A 17,867-nucleotide genomic window follows, 5' to 3' on the forward strand; every position below is an offset into this window, starting at 1 on the left:
GTGTCCAGCGCTATATACCCCTCACAGGTCTCTCCTCCCTGTGTCCAGCGCTATATACCCCTCACAGGTCTCTCCTCCCTGTGTCCAGCGCTATATACCCCTTTACAGGTCTCTCCTCCCTGTGTCGAGCGCTATATACCCCTCACAGGTCTCTCCTCCCTGTGTCGAGCGCTATATACCCCTCACAGGTCTCTCCTCCCTGTGTCCAGCGCTATATACCCCTCACAGGTCTCTCCTACCTGTGTCCAGCGCTATATACCCCTCACAGGTCTCCTTCCTGTGTCCAGCGCTATATACCCCTCACAGGTCTCTTCTTCCTGTGTCCAGCGCTATATACCCCTCACACGTCTCTCCTTCCTGTGTCCAGCCCTATATACCCCTCACAGGTCTCTCCTTCCTGTGTCCAGCGCTATATATATCCCTCACAAGTCACTTCTGCATGTGTCCAGCACTATATAACCTTCAGATCTCTCCTTCATGTGTCCAGCACTATATACCCCTCACAAGTCTCCTCTTTCTGTGTCCAGCACTATATACTCCTCGCAGGTCTCTCCTTCATGTGTCTAGCACTATATACCACTCACTGGTCTCCTCTTCTTGTGTCCAGCGCAATATACCCCTCACAAGTCTCTTCCTGTTTCCAGTGCTATATATCGCTCACATGTCTCCTCTGCATGTGTCCAGCGCTATATAACCCTGACAGGTCTTCATTTTCTGTGTCCAGCACTATCTACCCCTCACAGGTCTCCTCTTTCTGTGTTTAGCACTATCTACCCCTCACAGGTCTCCTCTTTCTGTGTTTAGCACTATATACCCCTCACAGGTCTCCTCTTTCTGTGCCCAGCGCTATATTCCCCTCACAGGTGTCTCCATTTGTACTGATATTTCTGAGCTACAGTACTTACGCCACCTTATGGCTGATTGCGGAATGACAGTCACCTTTGGGGCCCATTTATCAAGCAATAAATCCCCGAAAACAATAACCGCAAATATTAAGAATCACTGAAATGTATTAAAGGGGAACCGCAGCAGGAATCTCCGATCCCTTCTGCGATCCCCACTGCAGCGCCGCCGGCCGCATCCCCCATAGGTTTCTATGGGGGATGCGAAGCTGCCCGATGTATCAACATCGGGCAGCCCATCATCGCATCCCTGGGCTATCGCCATTCTGATATGGCGATAGCCCATTGTGGCCTACAGCTACACATCGCACTGCTGAGCAGGGCAGTGCGGTAAGAGGGGTCGGCGGGGTCAGCGCATAACCGCGCATGCGCTGACCCCCCGGCTTCCGGGTCAGGGCTTCGCAGGGACGGGCTCCTTTCGGAGCCCTGTCCCTGCGCCCTCAAGCGTCATACATCCCGGTGATATGATCGCATTTTACAATGCGATCTTGGGCGGTAATATTCCACCCAGATCGCATTGTAAATGCGATCTTGATAAATGCGCCCCTTAGTCTGTAACATGGCATATTGGGCATAGTTACACCTCTGCATTTGGAGGTGTTGCTCACGTGTATATATATATATATATATCAGGGACGTGCAGTCAGGGGAGGCAGTGCCTCACCTGTCATAAATGATTTAAAAAACACATATAGGGTGAGATTTAATAGGATGAGAGATTCAGAAAGTGAGAGATTTTGTGAGAAATCTCCAGTTTTTTTAAAGCGGCAATCATTTACACTGCAAAGCCAGTTTGATTTTGAAGTGTAAATGATTGCCGCTTTAAAAAAACTGGAGATTTCTCACAAAATCTCTCACTTTCAGAATCTCTCATCCTATTAAATCTCACCCATAGTGTGCAATAAATATCTTATTTGTAATTTTGTTTTAAATAATTTATGTGGTGGGACACTGTGGGCAGGCTGGGAGGCATCGGGAGCTGTGCCTCCTGCTGACAATTAAAAATTGACAGCAGCGGGGGGCAGAGCCTAGGATGAGCACAAAAAGAGGCTGAAAAGCTCATTAGAAAACAACGTGGAAGCGGCATCTACACATCTGCCTCAATGACATGTGATAGGACAACAGATACAGGCTGTCATACACTGCCAGCCTCTATCCGCTCCCAGAGCCGACCCTATCTTCCGTGATCACAGCCTGCAGCAGCTGGACCAGCCGGGGGGCACTCATCACCAGACACCCCCTCCCCTCCCCAGAAGGTATGACCTGCATTTTGGCCACTGGCGGCGATAGTAGTTGGTGGCGGCAGTAGCGGCGTTGGGAGCGGGACTGGTTCACAGCACAGCACAGCACACATCCCTGTCTCCATAAAAAGTAGGGGCCGGGACGGTAGCTATCCTCATCCTGTGTGCTAGCAGCCCGGGGGAGCACAGCATGCGGTTACCAGGTGCACTCGGCTGTTCTGCGGTAACTGGCTGCTGCTGCTGTTTATAGGTGATTGCAGGAGGTCAAGGAACGATGCACCAGGGGGAGACCAGTCAGACAGTCTTGGCACCACTGAACCTCATACTGTATGTGTATATATATTTATGTATATGTGTATGTAATTTTATATATATATATATATATATATATATATATAATCAGTATTCCTTCAAAGACTGAGAAAATGTCTCCTATGCAGTCTTCTGTCAATATCAGGATGCTTGGTACCAATCAGAGCCTCACCAGTGGCTGACCTCACCCCACGTCACTGAGGCACCTCCTACCTCCGTACACAGCCGTGGACTGACTCAGAGCGGAAGTTGCCGCTCGCGCTATAATGTGAATAAAGTTGCACTACTGTGTGGCATAATTTGAATTGGGGGTACTATTGTGTGGCCATGCCCCTTCCCAGCAATAACACACCCCGTTTGGGCTGCGCACCGAATGTGTGCACTGAGGTCACACAATTGCTCAACTCCTGGACTTCCCTCTGACTGTATGATTACCAGCACCTGTGCTGACACCTGTCTTACCAATTGCCCTGTGCAGCACAGGTGCTGGTAATCATACACCCAGAGGGAGGCCCAGGAGCTGAGCATTGTGTCCTCCTGGAGAGGGTCATGTTGGGAGGTATGTGGGGTGTGTGTGTGTGACTGTATATAGGACACAATGCTCTATGGCAGGACTTCCCTCTGACTGTATGATTACCAGCACCTGTGCTGACACCTGTCTTACCAATTACCCTGTGCAGCACAGGTGCTGGCAATCATACACCCAGAGGGAGGCCCAGGAGCTGAGTATTGTGTCCTCCTGGAGAGGGTCATGGTGGGAGGTATGGGGGGGGTGTGACTGTATACAGGACACAATACTCTATGGCAGGACTTCCCTCTGCCTCTATGATTAATAGCACCTGTGCTGACACCTGTCTTACCAATTACCCTGTGCAGTACAGGTGCTGGTAATCATACACCCAGAGGGAGGCCCAGGAGCTGAGCATTGTGTCCTCCTGGAGAGGGTCATGGTGGGAGGTATGGTGTGTGTGTGACTGTATACAGGACACAATGCTCTATGGCAGGACTTCCCTCTGACTGTATGATTACCAGCACCTGTGCTGACACCTGTCTTACCAATTGCCCTGTGCAGCACAGGTGCTGGCAATCATACACCCAGAGGGAGGCCCAGGAGCTGAGCATGTGTCCTCCTGGAGAGCGTCATGTTGGGAGGTATGGGGTGTGTGTGACTGTATATAGGACACAATGCTCTATGCAGGACTTCCCTCTGACTGTATGATTACCAGCACCTGTCTTACCAATGACCCTGTGCAGCACAGGTGCTGGCAATCATACACCCAGAGGGAGGCCCAGGAGCTGAGCATTGTGTCCTCCTGGAGAGGGTCATGTTGGGAGGTATGGGGTGTGTGTGTGACTGTATACAGGACATAATGCTCTATGGCAGGACTTCCCTCTGCCTGTATGATTACCAGCACCTGTGCTGACACCTGTCTTACCAATTACCATGTGCAGTACAGGTGCTGGTAATCAGACACCCAGAGGGAGGCCCAGGAGCTGAGCATTGTGTCCTCTTGGAGAGGGTCATGTTGGGAGGTATGAGGTGTGCTGTATACAGGACACAATGCTCTATGGCAGGACTTCCCTCTGACTGTATGATTACCAGCACCTGTGCTGACACCTGTCTTACCAATTACCCTGTGCAGCACAGGTGCTGATAATCCTACAGCCAGAGGGAGGCCCAGGAGCTGAGCATTGTGTCCTCCTGGAGAGGGTCATGTTGGGGTATTTATATTATGAGGTCACATAGCAGCAGGGTGGGTGCATGGCAGATCCAGCAACTTCGCACTACATAACATTATCATCCGCTTTATTATCACATTATCATCCGCTAGGGGGGTGTGGCAGGCTGTATGTTGCCAATGCGCTGTGTCCCGCAGAAAGGGGGAAGGGCGCCGCCATGTTTGTGTAGACACCAGACAGTCACTGACAGCGGATATCGGGCTACAAGATGGCACCGGTCGCTCACTCTAGTAACCGCGGCGCCCGGAGCCCCCAGTCGGTGGTGTGATGTCATTTCCGGTCCGGTGCAGGATGGCGGTGCCGGTGTCCCCGGGGCGGGATGTGTTCGCGGAGGGGCTGCTGGAGCTACTAAAGCCGGCGGTGCAGCAGCTGGATTCCCATGTGCACGCCGTGAGGTGCGGGGAGCCCTGAGCCGCCGCCTGGGGGTGTCCCGGGAGTGATCTGCTTACCCCAGGGAGGAGTCAGGGCTGTGCCCCCCTGTAGTGAGGTGGTAGTGTTGTGTGTCCCCTCCTGTAATGAGCGGAGGGGGCAGGGCTGTGTCCCCCGTGTAATGAGAGGGCAGGGCTGTGTCCCCCTGTAGTGAGGTGGTAGTGTTGTGTGTCCCCTCCTGTAATGAGCGGAGGGGGCAGGGCTGTGTCCCCCGTGTAATGAGGGGAGGGGGCAGGGCTGTGTCCCCCGTGTAATGAGGGGAGGGGGCAGGGCTGTGTCCCCTCCTGTAATGACGGAGGGGGCAGGGCTGTGTCCCCTCCTGTAATGAGGGGAGGGGGCAGGGCTGTGTCCCCTGTAACGAGGGGGAGGGGGCAGGGCTGTGTTTCCTGTAACGAGGGGAGGGGGTAGGGCTGTGTACCCCCTGTAATGAGAGTAGGGGGTAGGGCTGTGTACCCCCTGTAATGGAAGGAGAGGCAGGGCTAGTGTCACGGTGTCCCCCTGTAATGCGGCATGACGAAGGTACTGTGTAACCTAGTAATTAGGAGCGCAAGTGTCATAGTTCCCCTGTAATCAGGGTGGAATCATGTACTGAGATGATGATGGGGTGTTGCAGAGAACACTGGGGTGACATCTGGAGAAGTCAGGCATCATGTGTTATATAATTAGGGATGGCCATTGCCATGGATGGTAATAGTGCAACTGGCCATCGATAATGCTAAACTATGCAACGGATGACCATCGATATTTTTACCTATCGATGGTCAAACATTGTGTTTGACTGATTGGCCTGTGGGCCACTCAAAGCATGCTGGTGGGGCTTCACGGGTGTCGGGGGGCAGAGCTATGGTTCGTGACCCTGCACTTTGAAGGAAAAAAAAAGGCGGAACATCTGGTTCTCCCCCATCAATTGCAAAAGTATTCAACATCGGCAATAAACCATCCATGACTTTAAATCATCGATGTTCGTTGGCCATCCCTAGTTATAATTTGCTTGCGGAACATTTTTATTATCTCCACCTTTTGGCGTCTCTCCGAGAGAGTTCGGGGTCTTCCAGTGCCCCCCACATTAGCACATTTTGTTTGTATTCTATATATATTCCCTCTGATTGCAGAGAGAGCCAGGTGGACCTGCGGGAGCACATTGACAGCCTGGCATCAGGTGAGTGTAAGCTCCGGGGATGGGGGGGGACCTCTCAGTGCTGGAGAGCTTGTGTCTGTGCATACAGGGGGGGGACAGACTCTTCTCCGTACATATATGTCTATCTCTTGTTCTAGAGCTCTGCAAGATTAATGAGGACCAGAAGGTGGCTTTGGACCTGGACCCTTACGTGAAGAAGCTGCTGAACGCCCGTCGCAGGGTCGTCTTGGTGAACAACATCCTGCAGAACGCACAGGTGAGACACGGTCAGGGTGCTAAGAGAATGTTATCCTGGTTGCTGGCCTGCAGAGAGCACTACTGCACTACTGCAGATACAGAGGCCGCGTGTCAGCAACCCATCATGTACTCCTGAGATAAACTTCTACTCTCCATTTATGGCAGCACCAGCCTTGGCCAAACGTTGATTCCAGTGACGTTTGTCATAGATGTTGCCCCTTGAATGTGGTCAGACACCTCTGATAACTGATAGAGACATCATGTGTGAAAGCCTTCTCATAAAGGGGCACCCAGCAAAAGACCCCCTAACATTCTACCTTTTTTCCTCTGCCCTCTTAGGAGAGACTGAGGCGTCTAAATCACAGTGTGGCCAAAGAGACAGCCCGAAGAAGGGCGATGTTGGATTCCGGAGCCCATCATCCCCCAACGTCCCCCAGCAAATGAGGCTGAGAGAGGAATTCTGGAGCTGCGCCGTCTTTCTCAGTAACATCGGTGGATTAGATCTCTGCCAGCCCAGCTGTGTGCAGACGAACCTCTGTTACCCCTTCCAGGGGGGCCAAATGCTTAGCAGCCCAACGTGGGGTGACAGCTGCCATATCGATCAGCAGATTGCACTAGGAGAATTATATTCCGGTGTGATGCATGAAACCTAATGTAGCAATCATCATTGTTCCACTAGCAATAGAGGACTCTGGTTCTCCAGCTGCCAATCAGACAATTCTGTCATATTTCCCATCATTCCATTTGTGGGTCTTGCCTTTTCCTCTGTCCCATGAGCCAGCCAAAGGGAATGGTGCGCCAGGCGGCCTCTTGTGTTTCATGTATTCTCACACGGTGGTCATGTTACTTGGAGCCGTGAGCAGGGACTGTGTACCAGATTGGGTGACGTTTGGTGTGTGTGTGAGGTGCCCCTTCATCTTCATCATGCTTTAGATTGTGTCCCATGGCTGACTCCATATGTTGTAGTGTGATATTCAGCTTGTGGCCGCTCTGCCTGACTTACGCTCTTGTATCGCAATAAATATTATCAGTAAAACTGCCGCCTGGATTTGTGTGTGAGAACATTAACATTGCAGTTTCCCCCGTTACAGCAGATGCTGGTTCTGTGGGCACGCCCACGGTATTGGACAAATAGTAACTGATCTGGTATTGTTTCTAAGCTGGCATTGTCTCCCCACGTTTATTTATTACCACACACATTCCGCAGCACTGTACAGAGAATATTTGGCCATTCACATCAGCCCCTGCACCAGTGGAGCTTACAATCTTTGCGGCTTACTTATCAGTGAGTGATAAAACTCGTGTGCGTACAATAAATGGTGCGCCAGCCAATCAGCTCCCAGCTGCCCTGCGTTTGAAAAATGACAGCTGAGAGCTGGCGCAGTATTATCAAACGCAAGGAGTGTAACGAGTTTTATTGCTTGTTGATAAATGGGACCTTAATATTCCCTACCACGTGTACAGTACATGCACATTACACATGTTCACACTAGGGTTCATTTTATTGGGAGCTAAATAACCTACAGTACAAGTATATTGTTTGGATTGAGGGAGGAAAGCTGGGGAGAATATACAAACTCCACACTGAGTCATTGTGGGAATGGAACCAATGACCTCTGGGATATGCAGCAGTATTACTAACCATTACAGCATCTTCCAGGCAGGAGATGGTCGTTAGCTCAACAGGCCTTAGGACGACACAGGCAAAGGTCGACATGTTTTTTTTTTATTGAGCTGACAGGAGGTGTTTCAGGCCCTGGCAGCCACTGGGGCGTTGAGGGAGAATATAATAGTGTAGCGAGCCATGCAAGGGGTCGCGGTGCTCCCATATGGTGTCCACGTGGACTATGTCAACATTACATAAATAAAAACATGAAAAACTCATGTCAACCTTTTGACTGTTGAACTTCCCAAAGTTGACCTTTAGTCTGTGTCGACCTAAGGATCCATACCCTTCCAGGCATAGTGCCCCCTTGTGGTGAAATACTCTCCAAGCTCATTCCTCTATGGCAGTGGTTGATGCTAGGTCTTGTAGTCCCACAGTGAATGGATGGCTTTGTCTCCCCTGCTCTGCTTGCATTCTAATGCAAGGTGGGAAATGATACTACAAACACTAAGAACTGTTCAGTCCCAGCAGCCAGGGAATCGCTACAAGTTGGTGCTTCTTCTGCACGGCTGCACCCATCTGAGCTCTGTATTCTCCTATTGTGTGGCACTTAATAACCCAGAGGAAATATTCATGAAGGCGTATTGTGCAAAGCAACTCGGGCGCTACGCTCCTAATGGTGGCTGGACGTCTGTGGGTGAAATCGGCACGCTGCTAGTTTTGAATGAATGGTAGCTGATAAAGTGCAATAGAAGTGATGATATTTGCATATGGTACGGTGTGACCCAGTGGGGGGGGTGGGGGTGGCGGTACAGCTCATTGTTACAGATTCTGGCAGAGAAAGAAGATAGGACAACACTGGGTAGCTGGGGCACAGGACACAACCTCATTTACATCAGGGTTAAAGTAGCTTATTAGTTAATGGGAAATATTGAAGTGTTGGGTCTCACTGCAATATTTCCATGCAGCCTTCTCTAACTGATATACCGGGGTAGTACTGGTCATATTCTGATAATCAGCCATTTTCTTCCTGTAACGTGGGATGTGCTGCACAACATATGAGACAATGTATTGCATGACGACCGGGTGTGGCGGATGTACACACTGGCCCTTATTCCTTACTTGCCTACCTGACCCTCTCCATGCGGGAGAAAATGCTCTGCTCCTGGACTTTCCTGGTAATGTATGATTGCCATCACCTGTGGGGAGCTGGGTAAAGGTGTCACCACAGGTGATGGCAATCATACATTACCAGGGAAGTCCAGGAGCAGAGCATTTTCTCCCGCATGGAGAGGGTCAGGTAGGCAAGTATGTCTTATTCAGATCTGATCGCAGTACTAATTTGTTCTCAAAATGGGTAAAACCATGTGCACTGCAGGTGGGGCAGATGTAACATGTGCAGAGACAGTTCGATTTGGGTTAGTTATTTTGTTTCTGTGCAGGGTAAATACTGGCTGCGTTATTTTTACACTGCAATTTTGATTTCAGTTTAAACTCACTCCACCCAGATGTAACTCTTTCTGCACATGTTACATCTGACCCACCTTCACATGGTTTTGCCCATTTTGAGAACAAATTTGTACTGCGATCAGATCTGAATAAGGACCTATATGAGGTGTAGGGTATATGGTTCCAATCTGCGTCTAAACCATACACTGGGGCAGATGTATTAAACCTGGTGAAGAGATAAAATAGAAGGTGATAACACACCAGCCAGTCAACTATGTTTGAAAACTGACAGTTGGGAACGGATTGGCTGGTGTGTTATCACTTGCTTTATCTCTTCACCAGTCTTAATACACCTGCCCCATTGTGTGATAATATATTATGGTGTGTAAGCAGAGTAACGGTGACCATTTGCTCTTTTTTGATTTTGGGTTGTTTACCCCCAGCTGAATCTGGCCCATTGTGTTCTTTATAGTCAGACGGGGAGGTGCTGATTCAGGTACAGAGAGAGAAACCGTGGGGAAGGTGCTGGGAATGCTGCTGTGTGCGGCCTCATTACCACCTTGTGTGATATTGCAGTGGCTGTTATTCTGGGGGGGGACTATGGATGTAACCACTATTGTGCTATATAGACACTAAGGGGTTTATTAATTGGAAAGATAAGCCCCTAGAAATGAACAATCTCCATCACTACATATCGCAGCAATAAAGGACAATCCTTTGGTGGTGGTGTCGTAGCTGGGACATATCCCGTACAAGAACCCATCCCAGGGATCAGTAATGGTGCTGCTTCTTCACCTCAGGATTTGGGCCTGGTTGTGCAGGTGCACCCAGGCAGCTGCATGAGAAACTTGTGGCAGAGGCCGGGTGGCCGTCCCCCATAGGGAACAGCGGGTTAACACGTTATCCAGCTTTCAGAGAGCGCTGTGGTGAAATGTCACTGTGTAATGTGTCCATTATACCCCTTTCACATTAGAAAGCACTTGCATGTCGGGTAGAAAATCTTGTCTGCAAGCACTTTCACGCTAGCCGCCCGACCCGGTATAAAGCTGGGCAGTAGGGTGGCCAATCCCTGGTGGGATCCCGGGATTTGGCCCTAAAAACACCGTGATTTGAATCCCGGGATTGCAGCTTCCAATCCCGGGATTCCGGGATTGGCCTGCGCATGCGCAAATCTAATGTCGGGCAGCTCAGACGCTGCCAGTCTGCTCCCAAACCCAGCGCGCTGCTCTGCGGCTGCTTGCAGCATGACCTGATGTCAGAGGTTACACTGCGCAGCCTGTCTGCAGCTCCATGCCCTCCCACTACCCGGAACCCGAGCCATCACTGTCGCCCGGCTACTCCGACGTCGGCCTCCAGACCACCGCTGCCCGGCTCCCGCACATCGGCCTGCCTCCAAACCACCCACACACGGGCCTCCAATCAAAGCCGCCGGCCTCTGAACATCACTGCCCGACTCCCGCAGCAATGGCCGGGTGAGTTAGACTGGATTTGGGGGGGGGGGGGGACTAAAGTTCATCGTCATATTGACAAACTCAATCCCGGGAATCCCGGTATTAGGCATTTTTCAATCCCGAGATTGAAAATAAGCCCCGGGATTGGCATCCATACTGTGCCGGTGATGTATTTAGGAGGTGGGGCTGGGGCAGCACTGAAGATGTCAGCATCTCCCAGCAGCGCCTTTACAGTGCAGTGAATGAGGTGTTGACCCGGGTTACCCTTTCACACTGCCCCTAGACCCAGGTTGAAATACTGTAACGTTGGATCCGAGACAATCTTTCAGGACCCTTTCACACTGACCAATCTTCCTGGTTGTCGCGCGTTCATGTGCAATAATATGGGGAAATATTTGTCAGTGTGAGAGGTATTAATTCTGTACATGGCCACTGCCAGGTGTGTAGGGTCAGGATTAGCTGGATGCATAGGGTGAGATTTAATAGGATGAGATATTCAGAAAGTGAGAGATTTGGGAAGAAATCTCCAGGGTTTTTTAAAGCGGCAATCATTTACACTTCAATATCAAACTGGTTTTGCAGTGTAAATGGTTGCCGCTTTAAAAAAACTGGAGATTTCTTACCAAATCTCTCACTTTTTGAATCTCTCATCCTATTAAATCTCACCCAGAGTCCTGTGAGGTGACAATAATAATAATAATAATAATAATAATAATAATAATAATAGTATGACTGGGGTGGGGGCTGCCATGAGGCAGGTGTACATGTATTATCTAGAATTCCCCCTGTTTATTCCCCACAGTGCAGCAGTATTGAAGCTGGAGCCTGATCCTGCCTCAGTACATAATAAGCAGGGATTGCTAGGACTTGTAGTTCCACATCTGTGGTGTTTTATATTTTTACACACTGTGTATTGTCCGTGTACACGCACAGTGTGCTCAATAAAGTTTTTTTTCTAACTTGTGTGGGTGGGGCTGCACGCCGCCGTGTAATTGGGCCGCTGCATTGTCCGTTACAAAGATCCGGTCGAGTACGCAAACGTAATTGGCTAGATGTGGTCAGCGGGGCGGAGCCTCAATAAGAGCGGCTGCGATTGGGCGGCCACCCGGCGCTTATAGCCAATTGCGCGGCGGTATACTGTTCCAGTGTCGTAGCCTCGCGGGTTGAGCGGGTGTTCATTGTCCAGGAGCGTGTGGAACCGAAAGCCGAGAGAATGAGGTAAGAATGGCCGGAGATAGAGGGGATGTAGGCCGCGTGTCTGCTGTGCATGGGTGCGGGGCTGGGTGCGTCCGGGCTTCAGGCGGGAAAGCGCACAGGCCGCTTCTGTGTGGTGGCCTGTAGCGGCGGCGGCGGCTGCCCCTGAGCGGTCAGTGATCACCCTCTCCATAATTATATAACCCCCCCTTCCTATAGACCTGCAACCCCTCACTGGTCTACAGTCTCCCTCTTCTGCTTACCTATAGCCATGTGACCCTTCTCCATAACTAGGCCTCCAATAACCATGTATTCCCTTCCCTGATGTATACACCCCCTCTCCATAGCTAGGCCCCAACAACTATGTATACATCCCCTCTCCATAGCTAGGCCCATTATAACCATGTGTTCCCTTTCCTGATATATACACCCCCTCTCCTCCCTGGCTAGGCCCCCAATAACTATATATACACCCCCTCTCCTCCCTGGCTAGGCCCCCAATAACTATATATACACCCCCTCTCCTCCCTGGCTAGGCCCCCAATAACTATATATACACCCACTCCTCCATGGCTAGGCCCCCAATAACTATATATACACCCCTTCTCCTCCCTGGCTAGGCCCCCAATAACTATATATACACCCCCTCTCCTCCCTGGCTAGGCCCCCAATAACTATATATATATATATATATATATATATACACCGTCTCCTCCCTGGCTAGGCCCCCAATAACTATATATACACACCGTCTCCTCCATGGCCATGCCCCCAATAACTATGTATACACCTCCATATCCCTTTCTCCTCCATAACTATACCTTCAGTAACCCTTCTCTATCACTGTACCCTCCATAACCATGTAACTACCACACTGCTATAAACACCCTCTCCTCCATTACCTCCCTCACTGATATGTCCTCTCCACTCTCCTTCATTCTTATAGCCCCCTAATAACTATATAATTCCTGCACGATGCCTGTGTCCCCCCCCCCCCCCCCCTTCCCCGTGGCTTTTAGGCCCCTGGTAATCGCCTGTAGTACCTTAGTGACCATGGATGTATGTAGTACAATAGCAGCTGAGAATGGGTTCACACTAATGGTACATTGCTGTAGATTGTTCCTGTAATGATAACTTCCTGGTCCTCATTGTAATCTGACCAGTTCTCAGATAAATGTTCCCTAAACCAGATCCTTGGTGTACCCAGCCAAGTGCCTTGATGTGTTAGTACTAGAACTTCCCTTGGCCATACTGGGCTTGAGGACGACCTGTAGCCAGTCTACCTGATGCCTTCCTGCTGTCTTGCTTTACTGATGCCTGATTCTACTCACAGGGGTGAACGAGGTCGCGGACGTGGACGCTTTGGTTCCAGAGTGGGCCCAGCAGGGTAAGTCTCCTGTGTATTATGTCCTTTCTTCACCCGTATAACAGAATTGGGGCTGTGTGTAACTTACACCTCTCTTGCAGTTTCAGGCCCTTCGTCCCACATATCCCCTTTGACTTCCATGTGGTGAGTAATTAATCTGCTACTCTATGCTGTATGTTGCGCTGCTGGTACTGCTTGTGACTAATGCGGATTTATTCCATCAGTGTGAGATGGCATTTCCACGCGTCAAGCCAGCCCTGGATGAGACCCCGTTCAGCGAAGCTCTGCTCAAACGTAACCAAGACCTTGCCCCAACACCGGCCGAGCAGGTAGGAGTTTAACTGCTTATACCAATATTGGGTAATTGTATCACTGTCTGTATCCCTCTGCTAAGAACCTGGAATCGCACATAAGATATAACCTGAAACTTTGGTATTAAGTTCAAATAACTAGAAACTGGGGCAATATTTAGTTACGTGATGGCTTTTGTGCACAGATTTCACCCTACATCAGACATAGGCACCTGATCTTTAGCCATAACTTCACAGGTGGCCCTCAGGTTAACCTGATCTCATAAGTTGTAACAGTACATTTAGTCCTAGAAAGATCTATCTGCAATAGAGCTTCTGATTACTGACTGATGGGAACTTGTCTCCTCTCTCCTAGGCTTCCATCCTGTCGCTAGTAACGAAGATAAACAATGTAATCGACAACTTGATTGTGGCACCAGGAAACTTTGAAGTAGTAAGTATCCTTCTCCCATCGACATATGTATCCGTGTGAGACAAACTGCACTAAATGTTGTGATTTTGGGTTACCGACGCATGTCTTGCAGCGACTAATAAACAGCACTTGGTTTAGGCCCACCGTAAGGATTCAGGCGCCTTGGGGTTGTTACATTGGCAATGATTTGTCGCTCTGCTTCCAGAAATACACCCCTCTCCCTGAAGATCTGCCCTTTGCTGCTTTGATAGGATATTGCTGGAACTTTGGTCTATCTGTAGAGGGAACTTTATAGCCGTTGAACTCCAAATCCCAGCATGCTTTGCTACTGTTGCAATTAAGTTAAAATTGTGGTAGTGACTGCTGGGATGGGACAGCTTGTCGAGGTCTGACTTACAGCAATATTTTGGGCAGCCAGGTTCCATGTTTATAATGTGTGGATCTTCATGTTTTCAGTGACCCTTGTCCTAACAAAGATTGTTACACAAACTCCTTGCCAGTATATGTTTAATCTAGAACTACATCCTCCCCTCCTGCAAAATGGCTGCAATTCGTGTTGTAGTCTAATGCTTGTGGCCATACCTTCTTCAATGGCAGGTGACTGCTAGCTGCTGTATTGTACTGAGTAGGGAGGCCAATCTTGGGATCGGTGGGATCCCAGGATTAGGGCCTAAAATTGGCGGGATTTGAATCCCGGGATTGAAGCTCCCAGTCTATTAACTTTTTTGTAAAGCTGGGCAGAGCACCTTTAGTATATGGCTCAGATGCTGCCCGGCTGACTGCTACTGACCATTGACCCGGCGGTGAAGCTGTTCAGGACAGTGATCTGTGCCGACAAGCATGGTGTGCTGTGCAGCGTGACCCCTGACATTACACCACGCTGCGCAGCCTGGCCGCCACCATGCCTGTAAGCACACTTCTCTATCCCGAACGCCTGGCCACTTGCCAGTTCCTTAACTCTTTCTAGCTGCCTGTCCGCAGGAGCCGGAGGTGGACTCCTCCCCCTGCCTGTTACCACCAACGTAAGTGACTGCAGTGTCACAGGAGGGATGGGAGGATTGTCGGGGGTGGCATTTTCAATGACCTGTGCAGCTTGGGGGGGGGCGGCGGCGTCATTCTTTTTATTAGAGCGGCCAATGCCGGGATTGAAAAAAATGCCCCGGGATTGGCATCCCTAGTACTGGGGTTTCCTAGTGCTCTTCCCATAGGTCACGTGTTCAGTAGCAGGATGCCAGATGGGCAGTGACCAGTTCAGTAAAATAACTGTCTTCCTGCAGCAAATAGAAGAGGTACGTCAGGTGGGCTCCTACAAGAAGGGGACAATGACAGCTGGACACAACGTGGCAGATCTTGTGGTCATCTTGAAGATCCTCCCAACATGTGAGTATTCTCCTTTTGTATATGGTGTCAATGGTTCCACAGCACTTAAAAAAAAAAAAGTACATAGAACCGCTTGCACTACAAGATGTAGGACAAGTACAGGGGTAGATTCAATAAGCTCGGTAAAGTGTCTGGTTTTATCACCGGCTAATCGGCTCCTACCTGTCATTTTTTCAAACCAAGCCTTTAACTTCAGAGTTAGGATCTGATTGGCTGGTGATAAAGTACCAGCCACATTATGACTTCACAGCTTTAATAAATCTGCCCCTCAGGGTTAGGGGCGGGTGGGGAGGAACTGGGGGTTAGGGGCCGGTGGGGAAGAAGTTGTAGTAGATGGCCTGAGATAGGGAAAAGCACATGAGGCATTTTTACAGGAATCTTGGTGGTCAGAGTACGTACTCAGAGGGATGTAGATGGATACTCAGAGGGATGTAGATGGATGAGTGCTTTGTGAGGAGCTTGCGTTGCATTCTGAATGGGAGCTAGTGTAGTGCTGTGAGATCTGTGGGTGTCCCTGGCTTGTTACCGAGCCCTATTGTTTCTTTCAGTGGAAGCCGTCTCTGCCCTGGGTATGAAAGTAGTGGAGACTCTGAAAACGCAAGATCCTGCCGAAGGTGAGTTTGTCTGCTGGTCTCTTCCATCCGTCCCCCATACCTGATCTGTGCCTGAACTGGAATCTAGGGAATAACTTAATATCCTCTCCTAGTTCTCACCATGCTCACTAACGAAACCGGCTTCGAGATCAGTTCTGCTGACGCCACCGTGAAAGTTCTGATCACCACAATACCCCCCAACCTGCGCAAACTGGACCCGGAACTGCATTGTAAGTGTCTGTTCACCTGCTCTGCTATCTGCTGCTCCTGCCTGGCCGCTAACCTTCCTTATCTATTGTAGTGGACATCAAGGTTCTGCAGAGCGCATTGGCTGCCATCAGACACGCCCGCTGGTTCGAGGAGAACGCTTCCCATTCCACGTAAGTCTTATGTTGTGGATTCCGTGCTCTGTGGGGGGGGGTCTCAGTTCCTGTATCCGTTGTACTAGATCATTCCCGGCAGGTCCATGCTCCTATCTGACCCTCCCGTTTATCTCCCCTCAGCGTCAAAGTTTTGATCCGTTTATTAAAAGATTTGAAAGGACGATTCGCTGGGTTTGAGCCCCTGACCCCCTGGATTGTTGACCTCTTGGTAAGTCCCTTACAGGAAGCCGAGTCTGTTCTCCTATCTGGTATCATTGTAAAGCATTCACCTTATGTTACTTTTTAGGGCCATTATGCTATTATGAACAACCCCTCAAGACAGCCGCTGGCACTGAATGTGGCCTACAGGTAAGGTGCTGGGGACTTGGTAGTGGGGTGTTAATGATGGGATCCATGTAATAATGATGGGATCCATGTAATCTAATAGCCACTCCCTCTTGCAGGCGGTGCCTTCAGATTCTGGCAGCCGGCCTCTTCCTTCCTGGCTCTGTGGGGATTACTGACCCATGTGAGAGTGGGAACTTCAGAGTCCACACAGTGATGACCCTGGAACAGCAGGTGAGTGTCTGTGACTTACCTCTCTTCCTCCCCCCCTCCTCCTCTGGTAGATGTGTATAATGAGCGCCTGCTGTCTCTCCCTAGGACATGGTGTGTTACACGGCACAGACTCTGGTGCGCATTCTGTCTCATGGAGGCTTCAGAAAGATCCTCGGCCTGGAAGGAGACGCCAGCGGTAAGTGGCAGATGCACAGCAGGGATCTTGCGCTCATGTTTCTGGTTCTGTGTTCTCATTGGTCCTCTGCTTACAGCTCTTGCCACAGACATGTCCACCTGGGATGGTGTCATTGTGACTCCCTCAGAGAAGGCCTATGAGAGGTTGCCTGAGAGAAAGGAGGGTGAGGATGAGGAGGCCCAGGATATTCCAGAGGCTGCCGAGGAGGAGAACATGGAGACACAGGAGTGACCTCAACAGGTAATGAATGTTCCTGTGCGCCGCAGACAGTCCATCTGATTCAGCCATCTTAATTACTGGAGGATTCTTCTCTTTCCAGGTTCTGAAGTTATTTGGTTTCCCCAACCCAAGGGCAGAAGTTACCAGGTCTAATTTTGGACCAAACTCTCCTCCTCCACAATTCCCCCTCCCCCTCTGTGTTTGTGTTCTCAGCTTGTTTTGTGACTTATTTTATACTGTAGCGATTCTCATGCAGACAATAAATTTTTATTTCCACTGTTGAATGATCGTTGTGCTGTTTATCAGTGGGTGTGGTGATGCTGCTGGGGTGTGGCCACGTGATGGGGAGACTGGGGGTGTTCTGCTGCCTTTTCTCCATACAATGTGGACCAGGATAAAGAGTCACACTAATACCCCCGCCTATCACGTAACGTGTACTGTATAACACCTGCACAGTGGATGGGTTGTGTTCTGAGGCATGGTCTGTGGGAGTAGTGTACTTGTGTCCTGGGCTAGATGGTACAGAAATATGCCGCCCTTAGTCGGCATGACCCTTACATGGTGCAATCACTTTATTCTTAATAGAATGTTCTAGAAGCAGGGAATCATTTTTAAGTGTCTCGGAGTGTTCTGAGCGCTTGGTAGGACTGTCACATTAGCCGTATGTCATAGAAACATAGAACATGACGGCAGATAAGAACCACTTGGCCCATCTAGTCTGCCCCTTTTTTTAAACATGTTACCTCAAACCATATTTGATCCTTATTTCTT

The 17,867-nt window shown here is 49.9% G+C and overlaps 2 protein-coding genes across 2 annotated transcripts; both read left to right on the plus strand.

The window, feature by feature from the left end:
- Positions 1-4,340: 4,340 nt before the first annotated feature.
- SNAPIN (SNAP associated protein) lies at positions 4,341-7,035 on the plus strand. Its single transcript, XM_083166357.1, has 4 exons — positions 4,341-4,590; positions 5,737-5,783; positions 5,900-6,018; positions 6,339-7,035. Exons 1-4 carry the CDS (start codon positions 4,463-4,465, stop codon positions 6,441-6,443), a joined length of 399 nt encoding a protein of 132 aa, XP_083022483.1. The 5' UTR covers positions 4,341-4,462; the 3' UTR covers positions 6,444-7,035.
- A 4,539-nt stretch (positions 7,036-11,574) lies between these two features.
- ILF2 (interleukin enhancer binding factor 2) lies at positions 11,575-17,380 on the plus strand. The gene is made up of 15 exons (XM_083166190.1): positions 11,575-11,723; positions 13,033-13,086; positions 13,167-13,209; positions 13,290-13,394; positions 13,732-13,809; positions 15,066-15,168; positions 15,717-15,782; positions 15,875-15,991; positions 16,063-16,141; positions 16,265-16,352; positions 16,431-16,492; positions 16,588-16,702; positions 16,787-16,877; positions 16,954-17,117; positions 17,197-17,380. Exons 1-14 carry the CDS (start codon positions 11,719-11,721, stop codon positions 17,106-17,108), a joined length of 1,161 nt encoding a protein of 386 aa, XP_083022316.1. The 5' UTR covers positions 11,575-11,718; the 3' UTR covers positions 17,109-17,117; positions 17,197-17,380.
- Positions 17,381-17,867: the final 487 nt, after the last annotated feature.

The sequence above is a fragment of the Crinia signifera genome, chromosome 12 (genome assembly GCF_055691185.1).
Source record: "Crinia signifera chromosome 12, ASM5569118v1, whole genome shotgun sequence".
Lineage (NCBI taxonomy): Eukaryota > Metazoa > Chordata > Amphibia > Anura > Myobatrachidae > Crinia > Crinia signifera.

What these genes read in the sequence shown, in the direction of transcription:
- SNAPIN (XM_083166357.1), top strand. Translation starts at nt 4,463, where the DNA reads ATGTCATTTCCGGTCCGGTGCAGGATGGCGGTGCCGGTGTCCCCGGGG. An exon ending in TCCCATGTGCACGCCGTGAG is followed by an intron (nt 4,591 to 5,736) that starts GTGCGGGGAGCC and finishes CTCTGATTGCAG; the next exon opens with AGAGAGCCAGGTGGACCTGC. An exon ending in CATTGACAGCCTGGCATCAG is followed by an intron (nt 5,784 to 5,899) that starts GTGAGTGTAAGC and finishes CTCTTGTTCTAG; the next exon opens with AGCTCTGCAAGATTAATGAG.
- ILF2 (XM_083166190.1), top strand. An exon ending in TCCAGAGTGGGCCCAGCAGG is followed by an intron (nt 13,087 to 13,166) that starts GTAAGTCTCCTG and finishes CCTCTCTTGCAG; the next exon opens with TTTCAGGCCCTTCGTCCCAC. An exon ending in TGATGACCCTGGAACAGCAG is followed by an intron (nt 16,703 to 16,786) that starts GTGAGTGTCTGT and finishes GTCTCTCCCTAG; the next exon opens with GACATGGTGTGTTACACGGC.